The sequence below is a fragment of the Ceratotherium simum genome, chromosome 32, assembly GCF_057802395.1.
Source record: "Ceratotherium simum simum isolate JZ-2026a chromosome 32, ASM5780239v1, whole genome shotgun sequence".
In the NCBI taxonomy this organism is placed as follows: domain Eukaryota; kingdom Metazoa; phylum Chordata; class Mammalia; order Perissodactyla; family Rhinocerotidae; genus Ceratotherium; species Ceratotherium simum.
In genome coordinates this window covers 2,122,764-2,137,908 of record NC_141931.1, presented here as the reverse complement: position 1 = coordinate 2,137,908, position 15,145 = coordinate 2,122,764, and the positions used below count along the sequence as shown (strand labels likewise).

Genomic DNA, 15,145 nt, shown 5'->3' with positions numbered 1-15,145 from the left:
AGCCAAGCGCAGCAAACCCAGAGAGCAAGCCCCAGCCTACGATTTACATGATAACTGAAAGAGGGAGAGACTGTGCCCCGCCTCTCCTGACTCACCTGGTGGCCCTAGACAAGGCAAGTCTGGACTGCCTTCCCTCCGAGGGCTGACGACCGACCGACGGTGTGCAGGGTGTCCCCAACTTCAAAACTCCTTTTGCTCACAAGGAGCCTTTCCACTTCGTGCTCCTGCAGAAGACCGGGGCCCCTCTCCACTCCCTCCCACTAGCACCCCTCACCTCCACACGCCTGCTACACCTGGCCCAGCGCTCCCCAACCCTCCCCCAAACTGACAAGCTGTAGGCAAACCAGTATCCATAAAACACTGAAGTGTTGGGAAATAAGCCCTTTGAACTATTTAATTAGTGATTTAGTGCTCTACTTGGCATGTAATTTAAATATTTTCTTCTTTAGAGTCTAACTAAAATAAACCCATTTTGGAGGAAATTAATCAAGTCATATAGTTAATGAAGTCTATTTATACAAATCCTTTCTTTTTTTTTTTTAAAGATTTTATTTATTTATTTTTTTCCCCCAAAGCCCCAGTAGACAGTTGTATGTCATAGTTGCACATCCTTCTAGTTGCTGTATGTGGGACGCGGCCTCAGCATGGCCGGAGAAGCGGTGTGTCGGTGAGCGCCCGGGATCCGAACCCGGGCCGCCAGCAGCAGAGCGCTGCGCACTTAACCACTAAGCCTCGGGGCCGGCCCATGAACTTTTTAAATTAAAGCATGTTCCTTAACTGCAAGTTCTGCCATGCATGTATTTCAAAAGCAAAATATACCACACATTTAGAAAATACCAATATAAAACGCCTGACAGGGCAGTAATATTAACATAAGAGGCACAAAAACTACATCAGTTTATAAGTTAGAAGCTATCAATGAGGGTGTGGGAGATCAAGATTTGGCCACCCTGAAATATATCTCTTTACCTTGATTGTTTTCTCTGAAGGACATTTGACCTCCCCCACTAACTGCCTAAAGAATTTGACATGGTGGCTCCTTCCTGGAACAGATCTTCTATCATGATGGCTATAAAGATAATGTAGGATAGAGGTTACAATAGCAAAGGCACCAAGCCCCTTTTATCAAAAAACTCTCTCTCTCCCTGACCACATTATCTATAGATGACCCTGAAAAGAATTGTCCTCCTGCCCGCTGAAGTCCCAGGCCACTACCCACCCCCAACACGTTCCTCGCCTTTAGCTGCAATACTTAAGCAAGCAGCTTAGACAGAGGGGCGAGTTGCTCATTTCTGAGTTTCTCCCATGTATACATGTTATTAAACTTGGTATTATTTTCTCCTGCTAACCTGTCTTGTTAATTATTTGGCCAGCCATAAGAACCTTAAGGGAAAGGGCAGAGGGGGATTCTCCCTCTTCCCCCGACAAGGGAATGGTGAAAATGTGTGTAAATACCTCCGTGCTAGCTTTAACCCAACATGTGCAAATTACTGCTTGCCAATAATTCCAATACATTTTAAAAGTTTCTTTTTCTTGACATTCTTCCAACTGAGGACACCGGCCAACTGTCCCCCAGAGCATCCTGCGTTCTTTCCAACAAGCAGCAGCCAACAGTGTGCACAACAATCCTTCTCCATGCCTAGATCCCACCGTAAAGGTATAAACTCTTCAAAGAGTTTAAACTGCTATTCCATTCAATCCTTCCTCCACAGAGAGCAAGAAACAGATAGTGGAAGATATTTCACAAGGTCATCACCAAAATAGAACAAACATGACATCATTCTTGGTCAAAACAAAACTACATCCAAGTATGTCAAAGGAAATACTTGATGCCACATCTGAAATCACCTTCAGCACCAAAGATATGAAAAAGCAGACAATGACGTGTAAGAAAGACTTCCTTCTTGCTGATCACCCACACAAAAGCACACTTCCCCCCAACTCTAAGTGCTTGGCCAGTTATGCCTGAAATCCTTGTTCACGCCCTTACAGTCAGTCTCAGGTGACTGGCATGCAGAGGGAGAGGAACACCAAATATTTTTATTCTGTGATCTATTTGGAAATTTCTAAATTTACTGTAGGACAAGGAGGGAAAGACAGGAGTGACCTAGACCTACAGAGGAGAACTGAGGGAAGGTTCACTGAAATAATAAATAATAAACAAAGACCAAACCAGAAAGAAATTCAGACAAAACACAGCTCAGCAGTTAGGAAAGCTCACATAGACAAACACATTACAGCGGTCCTAAATGGTGCTGAGATAACTTGAAAACCATTTCAATTTTTCATAATTTGGCAAAATGTGAATTGAGAAAACTGAGAATTAGACTCTAAGAATTAATAACACACCATGACAGCATTTGCACTCTGATACTCTCTTCGCTTCCTCGAAAGCATCAATGTAGAGAAGAGACAAACAGAACAGGGCATATTTTAATGCCCAAAGTAGATCTAGAATATTCTGCATCTTAGAAAATCAAACCTACTTCAAGAACCCAAGACAACCCACACTCCTATCATTTTTAACAAATTTGGGTAAATCCTGGTCATTGGAATCGCATAGGCACTAAAAGAAAGCTTTCTCAGAGCTGTGTGTTGAACTCAATAATTAAAGAATAACGAGCAAAATTATGGTTAATTAGGTACTTCAATTTTCTTTTGCTATCATTTAAATTATCGCCTTTTAATCCTAATGTCCCTCTATTTAAAAAAACATAGTTTTTCATAATTTTACAAAGTCACAGTGACCAGGTATAAAATTTGCACTTTCGAGAGAATTTTCCCCATCATAGAGACTGATACCAGGGCCATTAAGGCCACAGTTCCAGAGTTCAGTGAGCCTAAATGCCACCTGGAGGGCTACAAAATGCAGGTGCCCAGGCCTGGCTCACAAAGACCCTATTCCCCAGGCTAGGTATCTGTGCTTTAAACGTGAGCCCAGGAGGTTTTCATAACACAGGACATTTTTAGAGGAATGTTTTGTTTAGGAGAGCTGTAATGCTTCTGCTTTAACCTAAAAGCAAAACAGGCGTCAAGACCTCTACTCAGAGTAGCTGCCAAAAATAGTTGAAAACATTCCAGGATGACTAAATCAGAATCAAACTTCAGAGCCATGGAAAAGAGCCACACAGCTGACTGCACACAAGCCCCTCCGTGTGAACGAGGCATCCAACCACACCTGTGGACACGGATGCTGCGATGCTGGACGATCCAGCAGTATATCTTTACAGTTACAACGGAAAGCGGTTCTTTAACCTATGAAGCTCACTCAAAACATTTTAATTAATCATACATATATATGTGTACTTAGGTATTGCAGAACTAATAAAACAATGATTTTAAAACTCAGTCTGTGGTACATTGTATTCTCTAGCATTTTTCTATTTGGAAACTGAATTTAATCTTCATGATATAAAACTGTCTAAAAACTTATTTCACTTATTAATATTCAAAACATTTTATCAGGTTAAAGGATTTTTTAACTTGCATGGGAAATAAAAGATTCTAGAAAGGGTAGATTCATCATTATCAAATTTTCACAATACAAAATCTAAAACATGATTTATTAAGTAACCTATGATTTTAATATGCAACAATCTTAGATGATACAATTTGCCTTACACTTGGCTTTTGCGTATGATCTCATAGTTAATTTCGCTGAAAGAAAAGTGCATTATTTTCAGTTGCTGAGTAACAAATTACCCCAAAGATCTAAACAGGAATATCAGCCACCTTAACCTAACTGATCTTTACAGAACACTGAGTCCAATAACTACAGAATACACTTTATTTTCAAGTACACATGGAACATCCACCAAAAATGCCATATACAGGGCCACAAAGTAAGTCTCAAAACATTTCAAAAGATTTCTTTTAATCACAGTGCTGAATGTCTATATCTCAATATTCTACCTACTCAAAACACGACTGTGTGTGGAGTGTACATGTCAACTGGGGGTGCAGGGAGGAAGGACGAGAAACAGCCCTCTGTACGCCACGGACCACACGTAGGGCACTGTCGCACAGTGCTGGATGTGAATGAGCCGGTTTAGCTCAGGTTCTCAGGAGCACTGTGTACAGCCCCATCAATCCCGCTCAGACAACAACCCCAAGTCCACAACAGGCTCTTCCACACAATACGCCAGAGCAAGGCACATCCCAGCAGCAACCTCATAAACTGATTCTTCTTCCCTCTACTGAAAGTCGCAAAGTCAAAATGCAAAGCGCAAGGTACCAACTGGAGGGAAACGGAAGTCTGTACACAATCGGAAAGGAGACCCCGGTGGAGAAACAGGCGTGCCCATTACTGCTGCTAAGCGTGCAGAGAAGACCAATGGTGAGAGTACACAGCCGCCACCTCAGCTTTCTGCATAGTAATCTCAGTACCCAAAACAAGTACAATAACAGAGTACATAAACTGGTAAAGCAAAATACTGTAAAGCTACATTGGCACAGCTATGGTTAAAGGACATGGAAATATAATCAACTAAAAGAAAAAACACAGGCTACTTTTTTATTTAAAAGAAAAAGTGTGTCTTTACAGCTGAAGAAAAGTCAGGATGCAAAGCCCACTCAAATCCAACAGAGATGAGCTTCGGGCCACAGTGGGATCACAGGGGATTATTTCTTCCCTTATACGTTTTTTTCCTCACAAGGAGCTATATTATTTTTACAGAAGAAAAAACAACCAAAATTTTTAAAAAAGCCAAGAAAGCAAGGAAGAGGAAGGGAGAAGAGGAAAATACTGAAAGATCAATACAGCATTAGGTCATCTCTTTCAATATGATGGCTGGGAAAGGGCACTTGCTCTAATTCTTCATAATCTCTGTCATTGTTTAAGCTTTGGAGCTGAACACAATAAATGGACTATGTGTCTCTAGATGGTGCTCTTCACATGGATTACAGGAAAAGGATTGAGAGTCATCCTATTCCTGGCTCACTGAAAAGCCCAAAAGGAGAAATGGCACCAACAGAAATAGCAGCAAATCATAAATGAACACCAAGTTCCACTTTTTTTTTTTTTGGTGAGGAAGATCAGCCCTGAGCTAACATCCGCCAATCCTCCTCTTTTTTTGCTGAGGAAGACTGGCCCTGGGCTAACATCCGTGCCCATCTTCCTCCACTTTATATGGGACGCCGCCACAGCACGGCTTGTCAAGCGGTGTGTTGGTGCGCGCCCGGGATCCAAACCCACGAACCCGGGGCCGCCGCAGTGGAGCGCACGTACTTAACAGCTTGCGCCACCAGGCCAGCCCCCACAAACTTCCACATTTTTGACAGAATGTGTCCCTGGCCCACAGTAGCTACATGGGACGAAGCCCACCATGGCAGATGCTACTGAATCAAATATCTCTGAATTTACACAATATTTGGCAGCTAACAATTTTTTGTTTTCCTTAATATTTCAAGAAAGCATATAAGACATCCGCCAATTCCGAGCTAGGCACTACGCTAATTGTCAGAACCGTAGGAGTGAAGAAGACACAACAGCTGTGCTCACCCAGCTCACAGTCGAGCGGACAGGAGGATGAGGCAAAAAGCCAGTAATCAGGGAGCTCCTCAGGAGGACCGGAGTGAGTCCTGGATGATTTTGCCATCTTCCAGCCCTGTGACGTAACCGGGCGGGTTTAACCGACACTGTGCTATCACACGGCCGTGATGACACAATTGTATACATGGCTGTGAGCCCTTCTGTAATTTCATTACAAGTTGGACACAAGACAGGGTGTGGTCAAAGCCTGCTCAAGTCTCAGCACCTCATTACAGTAAAGAATTTGCTGACTTCTCTACGCAGAGCCAGATTCTGTCACGATTCTTAAAATGCTGAGAGTCCTCCTCCTCCTCCTCTCTTCCTTCCCTCATGGAGCGCAGACAAAGGGTGGGTGTAAGCTAACGCTGCAGGGCCTGCGCTGTGGGCGGCCACGCTCACAGTGCCAAAATCACAGCCTCTGTGTGCTGTGACAGCGCTGCAGTGTGAGAGCACACCAAGGGGAACACTGAAAAGGGGGCTTCCGAGAGCTGAGCACACACCGGGAGGATGCTGGGAGGCGCTCGCTCGCTCCTTTTGTGGCCAGGCCAGCTGTGGGGATGGGCCAGCACTGGGATCAGAACCTGGAGACCTTGTATATCACATAGTGAAACACAGTGACCATACAGATGGACCTCAGTTGTCAAGCAAGATGTTATGTTTGGTTAACTTAATAAGGGGGGAAAAATGGCATGGAAACCTTTTAAAGATATTTCCATTTAAAAAGTTGCAATTTTAAAGTTCTAAAACTTAGCTTTATGTCCCAGGTATTAAGAAAATCATTATACCCTGAGGTTCAGGGCAGTGAAGGCTCACAACATATACCAGAGTGAGAGGCCCAAATATTCTTTAAAGCATGTGTGTCTACAACAGGAAGGGAAGTAGTCCCCCCACCACACCCTCCCCAGTCTTCACAAAAGGCACTCCGAGCAGCTCCCCCTGGACCTGAACTCACTCTGTCTTTATCATCTGCTACATCACAGAGTATGTCGTCAAGGTCTAGTATTCCTCCATCTCCATGTTCCAGTCGATGCACCTGTATCCAGTAGTTTGGATCCTGTACAAAAGAACAGAAGCATCAAATACAGCAAGTTAGCATCACCAAAAGGGAAAGCAACAATTTAAACTGTGATAACTTCCTGCCCATAAAAAGGAATCGACCCCATCAACAACACTGCAATTGATTAAAAATTCAGGCAGCTCCCTGTCTTGCTGTTGAGTCCATTTTCCTTTTCTTTTATGATGGAGTCACTCATGCTCACTCTTTCCTTTGGCCCAGATGCTGATCTGCTGTTATGACAGGAACTGCAGAAACTAGCAAAACTCACTGCATAAGAAATATTGATGTCTCTAAAGTATGCTGGGTTTCCTACTGTCCAGTGTAGTCCATAGAGATCCAGTCAAATCCATAGAGATATTCTAAAAAGCAAGCAACACATACTGTATGTCTGAAAAACTCATGTCACAGCCTATCTGAAAAAAAGGAGGTTGCATGCCCTGGTGGCTCAAAGTAATCCCTACAAACAGGTCTAAACACACCGACGCAGAAGAATGTTGACAAACCGTTAAGCAAACAAAGCAAGTTCAGAACAATGTGTGTGGTTTGAGTCACTTTTGTGATGACAAAGTTCCATACACTTGTATAAGTGCATATAAAAATATCCCAAAAAACACACACCAAAATTTGCAGTGGTATCTCTGGGGAGTGGAATTGGGAGAGAAGGAAGACAAAGGACTTCATTTTAAATTTTATATACTTCTACACAGGGTGTGTGTGTATGCACACTCATGTTTTGTATACACATACCCATACACACATGCATACATATACATACACACTAACATAAAACCATGTTTTTAAATTATTTGAAGAGAAAATATAGCTGTTTTTAAACTTCTACAATCATTCTCATTTGTATACTCAAATAAAAATATGCTACACTGTATCTTTTGCCGTTAGCTACTGAATTATCCACAACACAGAATTATTAATAAAAAGTTCCATTCAAGTTAACACTCCATTTTTCCAATCTAAACAGTGATGTTTGATATAGTTCTTTCTTAAAGGAAAGGCTAGAAGGGAGGAGGCCAAAGATCAATGATAGTTAAAATACAGATTCCTGGACCCTACCCCAGGTCTACTGACTCAGACCTTCCAGGTGTGGGGCCAGGAAATCCATATCCTTAAGAAGCCCTCCAAGAGACTCTCCACCAAAGCCATGCCTAAGAATCACTAAAATGGAACACTTACAAAAACTGCAGAATTACCAATCCATGTCACTTTTTGTTGTGTGTGTGTGTGAGGAAGATCAGCCCTGAGCTAACATCCAATGCTAATCTTCCTCCTTTTTGCTGAGGAAGATTGGCCCTGGGCTAACATCCGTGCCCATCTTCCTCTACTTTATATGGGACGCCACCACAGCATGGCTTGACAAGCGATGCACAGGTGCGTGCCTGGGATCCGAACCTGTGAACCCCGGGCCACTGCAGCAGAGCTCACGCACTTAACCGCTGCGCCACTGGCCAGGCCCCACCATGTCACTTTTTAAGCAGCACAGAAAACAGCTCAGACCCTAATTCTCAAAGTTATTAAACATTACCAAAAAAAATTCCTATGCAAATAACCTCTAGTTACTCTGCATCCTCATCCCTCTGGACTTCTTTAAAAGGAGATTCAGCACTCTAATCAACTGTTCCTCCAGAACACGGAGAGTAAGTTTGTAAAACACACACACACACACTTTGGCATCCCCTTCATTCATGGGGCCTCACTCTGCATGACTCCTTGATTACAATGTCATCCAGAGAGTCCTTAGGAAGCCTGCTGCTGTGAGTCCAGCAGTCCTCCAGAATTTGTCAGTTCTCCATTTGCCGAGCCATCAAAGAACAAAGTTCCCAAACAAACCATACTCCTACACTTCCTTACCAAATGGTATTAACTCGCCAAGGGAAATCAGGAATAATTAATATCCTAGGGGTGAATAAAGAAAAGGCATCCCCTAACTATCATCCCCTAGGCACAGAGAACAGCTCCATCCTGCCCTCCTCTTCCCCCCAGCAAGCTGTAGAATGACCTCATCAACTTAAATATCAATTTTCATTTCCAAAACAGTTTTATACACACAGAAGCAGACTAACCTCTAAAATGTGGCTTATAATAAACTGTTTTTTAAGCTTCCTAATCCTCCTCACTCTCCCCATATGAGATCATAACCTACAGCCTTTATATAACATTTGGAGCTACTCCATTGAAATAAAGTTCCCCCTAATGATTTTGTCAACCTCTTAACTTAATACTTCAGAACCTGCTCTGTTCCAGCCTTTCTCCCACCACTTCCCCTTTCATAGCCTATATTAAGCCCTGTGTAATTATGCCCCCTCCCCAGCATGCCCAGTACCTTCAGTGCCTGGAGCCCACCTTATCCTCCAGGCTCATCCCTCCCATCCATCAAGACTCCTCCATCATTCTCCTCTCCAAGAGCTTTTCCTGACTGGAAAAGACAGGTTAGAAGTCTCTCTCCAGTCTCATGTTAATGTTCCTAAAATCCATAGTAGTAGGGAAGATAGTACTCAGATGTCAACTTTGAGCCTTTCAAAGCTGTTAATATTTTATTTTTACACATGCTAAAATAATAGTACAATACTTCTGTTGACCCTACTTCTGTGACCCTCTAGTTACTACATCGATTCTCTGATTCTCTTTACAGCAAAAATTTTTAGAGATTTGTTGTCTCAGATTCTTCTTCTCCCATAACCCTGTTCCAATCAGGCTTCCTCCCCACCACACTCCCAAAAATGTTCATCAAGGTCACCAACAGCCTCCATGTTGCTTAATGCAATGGTCCATTCCCAAGACTCATCTTCCTTGGCCTATTAGCAGAATTTGATACCACTGATCACTCCCTCTTCCTTGAACTACTCTATCAACTTGGCTTTTAATCCTTCAACCCTCTGATCAAGGCTTGTCTAATTTTGAGATTCAGTTGACTCCTGCTTCAGAGGGCTCCTGATTCAATGGTAAGTTTTGCCAAGTAGCCATGACAACACCACATCGGAGTATTTATCAGGCTAGCACTTATTAAATGCCACTCCATAATACGTGCTGAATGGAAACAACTGTTTGTAGAGAAGGAAATCATCACTAACACCAAGAGAGCACACTAGACTAAACAAATCAGATCTGAGCCTGGCACACAAAAATGACCTCCTCGCACAACAGTGTAAAAACCAGGAAGGATATTTTTGCGACTGAAAATACGATTCCTCGGAACAGCAGTCTCTCAGGCGATTTTAACTGGCAGCTTTCATCAACACAACTCTCTCTCAATAAACAGGGGACTTGCTGTGTTTTCAAGGGAACAGTTAAGAACCCATCAGGGAAAACTATGTTCTAAAAAAGTTAGAGCACACTTGTTGACTCCACTTTGTGGTAGTTTACACTAAAAATGTGAAATAATAATAGTGGAAATCATTGCTGTCCTGGCTATAGAAACTTAAAAACGTAATTAAACAAAACGTTGTGATAAGCCACTTTCTAAAATGCCAATAAACACTAATTTTACAATGAGCATTTCTGTCATTGGGTTAAAAAACAAACGTGACACAACACTCAATTAAAAAAAAGGATGTTTCTCACTTAGGATGTGTACATTTAAAATAATCACAGACTTGAACACTAACAATAATTTCATGTTATGACAATCAAAAATCCATCACACATGAGCAAGAAACGGGGAACAAAGTTCATCCATCAAGTGGCTAGAGAGAGGGCTACTAGCAGCAAATGTCCTGGCCAGGCAAGGCTCCCCAAAGATGGGTCCAACCCCAGAGAAGAAATCTGGAGACAAAACCACATGAAGAATCACTGCTTCTCACCCAGATTAAGAACAGAGGCTGGGACCTGGCCTAATGCTGTAGGAAAAGAAGTGAAGGGAACATTTCTAAGACCAGCTGAGAATGACAGCACAGGTGATTTGATAAGACGCAAGTTGCAAGGAATGCTGATGTCCACTCTATTCCAGGACACAATAAGAGAAAACAGTAGAGGAAAGTCCTAATGAAAGACTGACTCCTATCCCACCTTCAAGAAATCCCTCATACCCGGAAAAGAGCATCATCATATTATGCAGCAAGATAAGGACCTTTTGTGAGTTGCGACACAAATGCATAAAAATGCTTTATGAGTTCAGAGGAGAGAAAGATTACTTTCACTTGGAAAGATTCAGGAAAGGTCAGACTGAGTAGACTGGAGGAAGGAAGACCATGGAGAACATTCTGAGCAGAAGGAAGGGTATGACCAGGCATGGAGGAATGGCAGAGTTTATTCAGAAAACTGCAAACACGAAATTGGCCAAAAGACAAAAATGGAAGGGTAAAATCATATCAGACACACATTTATTTTGCCTCTCTCCTGAAAGCCCACTGAAATTACAATAAATGCATTGTGTGTGTGTGTGTGTGTGTGTGTGTGTGTAAGATCAGCCCTGAGCTAACATCCATGCCAATCCTCCTCTTTTTGCTGAGGAAGACCGGCCCTGAGCTAACATCTATTGCCAATCCTCCTCCTTTTTTTTTTCCCCAAAGCCCCAGTAGATAGTTGTATGTCATAGCTGCACATCCTTCTAGTTGCTGTATGTGGGACGTGGCCTCAGCATGGCCGGACAAGTGGTGCATCAGTGTGCGTCCCGGATCCAAACCCGGGCCGCCAGCAGCGGAGCGCACACACTTAACCGCTAAGCCGCGGGGCCGGCCCCTAAATGCATTTTTTTTTAAGGTATATTCCCACAAAGACAAAAAAAAAAAAAAAAAAAAAAGCAGAGAGAAACAGGAGCAACACAATTTCTTGAAGCTGGGAAGCAGATGGACTGATGATAACACATTCAGCAGAACGGAGAAAGTGAACCTCAAGCTGACTGTGGGGGAAACAGGGAGCAATATGACTTCCTCTGTAGAGCTCTAAGAGCCTCTGGAATTGCAGAAACCCGGTACCTAAGAACAGAGGGATGAAGATAGGAGGAAAAACAGCAGGACTGGCTCAAAGTCTGTTTACTCAGTAGTTCAGGCCCAGCTTCCTTCTCGACTCCACACAGCACAGCAAGTGCCCCAGCAGTTCACTGGCAGCTTCCTCTCCAGAGAGGGTAGGACGGGGGTCTGAACTGGGAAATCAAGGCAGAGCAACTGCAGAGGTTCTTGAAAATGTGGGGAGATAAGTGAACATTCACGTATTGAATGCTGAGAAATCCAGCTCTCTACTTCCACTTCTTCCTAGAATGCTGGCAGCTGGGCTTCTGCCACCTATGCAAGAGGCTGGAAGATCTTTTCCCAGGCATCTGACCATCTGAGGAGAAAAGGCCTGAGGAATCTGGTTAGCCAGGTGAGCCTTCTGTGCAGCTCAAGTTTAGAGCCCTTGGCTGCACCCTGTGCTCTCTGTTACTGTTAGCACTCCTCAAATCAGAGCCAACAACTGAAGTACAAACTCCTGAGGAAAACGCAAGGATGAAAGAGAGATCAAAACAAACAGAAAACACAACTTGAGAGAAACAGAGGCTGTATAAAAAGAAGATGCTGTTAAAAATCCATCACTGACACCCTAAGATGGTTCAGAGATGATGGAACATCCAGGGGGCAGAGCAAGATGAGAAGGGAGGGAAAGAGGAATGGAAAAAACAGAGAGAAAAACAAAACCAAAGGCTCTTAGAAGTTAAAAACAGTAAAAGTGAAAAGCCAATAGAAGAGTTGAGAGAAGTTGAAGAAATCTCCCCAGAAAGTAAAGAAAAAAGACAAAGATAGAAGATAGAAGAGAAAGGGTAATAAAATAGAAGACCAGTCGAGTAAGTAAAGCAGCTGAATAAGAGGAGTTCTAGAAAAAGAGAACCAGGAACACAGAAATACAATGAAAACTATTTCAACTTAATTCACCAGCACAATATGTGTCTCCACATTGAAAAAGTCCATAGAGAATCCAACACAATTATGAAAACAGACATACACCAAGGCACATCAGACCACAGAAGACAAACAGAAGATTTAAAAAAAAAAAAAAACTTCCAGAAAGTAAAATACAATTCACCACAATGAAGGGATAAGGAACCAGAACGAGCCTGACTTCTTAAGAGCAATACTGGAATCTAGATGATAATGGAACACTGACTTCAAAATTCCTAAGAGAAATAGTTCCCATCCTAGAATTCTATACCTTGCCCAACTATCAGTCAAGTTTGAAGACAGAAAAAAGACATTTTTAGAACTGCAATGTCTCCAAACAATGACCCTCTCTGCACCTTTCTCAGGGAAGTACTGGAAGATGTGTTCCAACAAAACAAGGAAATAAACTATGAATGAGGATGGCATGAAGACAGGGGACATTACACAGAAGAGAACTCCCAGGATGATGGTGAGGTTGATCCCAGGATCTCAGCTGTGCTCAGGTGTGGAAAGTGACCAGTCCAGACTGGAGCAGACCAGAAGCTCCAAATGAGATGCCTTCAAGATGAAGCTCCAATGTTATGTTATGTCTTCAACACGACTAAACATACCAAGATGCTACTGTAATGACTGGCAGAGCTGGGGTGGTACTGGTTGTAGACTCACAGGAGACCACCCAGAGGAAAAAATATCGTTCATTCCAGGGAAAACACAAAAGTTGTGAAAGAAAGAAAAAGTAGCCCAGGTATCTATCGTACATGATTCTGCTACGAGCAGCTTTTAATAATGAAAATAATGTCAACATCAAATATTTAATCAAAATTATAACTGCTTTTGGGGCAAAGAGGTCTAAAAGCAGTGGTGTGTGACAGAGAGGGACAAATCCAAGAAGTGGCTGTGAGAGAGTGGGGGCAAAGCACACATGGGGCAGTGCAATAACATGATGACAAACTAAAAAAAAAACTAAACTAAACAAGAAACAATATAAGCAGTTTACTCAGAAACATGGAGGTAAATATCAAAAGAATCAGGCTCAAGAGTTGGCAAGGCAATCTCTCAGGAGCACGTTGCCCTTTTTCATAGCATACTTGTAGTATTATCTGACTACACGCATACATAATGTTGAGAAGTAAAAATGACAAGAGAAACAGTCTGAAAAATTCCTGAAAATAATAGGCATGGCACACAGCTTAAAGTTTAGCATCCATCAATCCTATTAGCCAGAGGATAATTATGTTGCCAAGACAAATGAGGTCATTGTAAATGACATAAGAAATGGAAAACATTTCATTTTTAAAGTCAATAGAAGAGCACAATTAACAGGAATTATGCCTCACTCTAGATTATCGTGGGAAGTATCTCTCCAATTTACTTAAACCAAAAGCAGAATATTTTAAAAATATGTTCTAAAGTTCTTCTTTTAAAAAAATGAATCACTAGTATTTCAAGAAAGTGTGATATATGCAATTTTGACTTTACCTACTTTAATCAGTTCCATTTCAAAAATGCCTATCTTTTAGTCTAAATTCAAACCATAGGACCCCTTTTCAACTTTGTTACAGTAACACTACTGAACATTAAACAGATTTTTTTGTTGCCTTCTCAATAAAGGCAGAAAACATAGAGGGTCAGAAATCACAGCTGACGGAAGCAACCTAAGTGCCCATCAAGGGACGAATGGATAAAAAAGCTGTGGTATATATACACAATGGAATACTATTCAGCCATAAGAAACGATGAAATCCAGCCATTTGTGACAACATGGATGGACATTGAGGGCATGATGCAAAGTGAAATAAGTCAGAGGGAGAAGGTCAAATACCGTATGATTTCCTTCATTAAGTAGTAGATAATAACAACAATAAACAAACACATAGGGACAGAGATTGGATTGGTGGTTACCAGAGGGGAAGCGGGGAGGGAGGAGGGTGAAAGGGATAATTGGGTACATGTGTGTGGTGATGGGTTGTAATTAGTATTTTGGTGGTGAACATGATGTAATCTATGCAGAAATAGAAGTACAATGATGTACACCTGAAATTTTTACAATGTTATAAACCAATGTTACTGCAATAAACAAAAAATTAAAAAAAAAAAAAAAAAAGAAATCACAGCTGAGGTTCAACAGTAAAATAACAACCTCTATCACCATGAGGGACTGACTAATATTTAACGGTAAGCGCACTTCTCTGCCCCCTACTTTTCCACCCCAAACCACACCCCACAGCCATACCACTACCTCACCATCACAACATAACACAGAGCAAACCACAAACCTGCTGCCTCCCTTGAAGAGTGGATGGCTTCATTTAACATGTCAATCAAAAAGGCAAAAGGCAGCACGAAAACAGAGGTGAAGTCCAATCTCAAGGAACTAAGTTTCTGGCATTTTGTTTTATTAGAACTAGCACATAATCTCTCATAGGGTCACACATGAGCCTATGAGCCCATCATTGACCTCTAACTCTGACGTAACTTTCGTGACAACGTAGAGATCACGTTAGTCATGGACGCTCCCCCACACCACTCCATATAAAGCGAGGGAACGGCCCCAGATCACAGGGCTGGCTTGGAACAGAACCAAAGCAAGAATGACAACTGTAGTAACCACCAGTTATATTTGCATTATGTTTTAAAATTTTAAAAATGCATTCATGGGGCCAGCCGGATGGTGTAGTGGTTAAGTCCACTTCG

General features: G+C 42.1%; 1 protein-coding gene across 19 annotated transcripts in view; it reads right to left on the bottom strand.

The window, feature by feature from the left end:
- PARD3 (par-3 family cell polarity regulator) overlaps positions 1-15,145 on the bottom strand; it is a 623,149-nt gene that overhangs the window by 512,370 nt on the left and 95,634 nt on the right. For 18 of the 19 annotated variants that reach the window (XM_087420636.1, XM_087420634.1, XM_087420623.1 and 15 more), the window contains one exon: positions 6,483-6,584. The exons of the other annotated variant lie outside the window; for it this stretch is intronic. In XM_087420636.1, the coding sequence (XP_087276762.1) occupies positions 6,483-6,584 (102 nt within the window). The remainder of the gene's footprint in view (positions 1-6,482; positions 6,585-15,145) is intronic. 19 annotated transcript variants of the gene reach the window in all.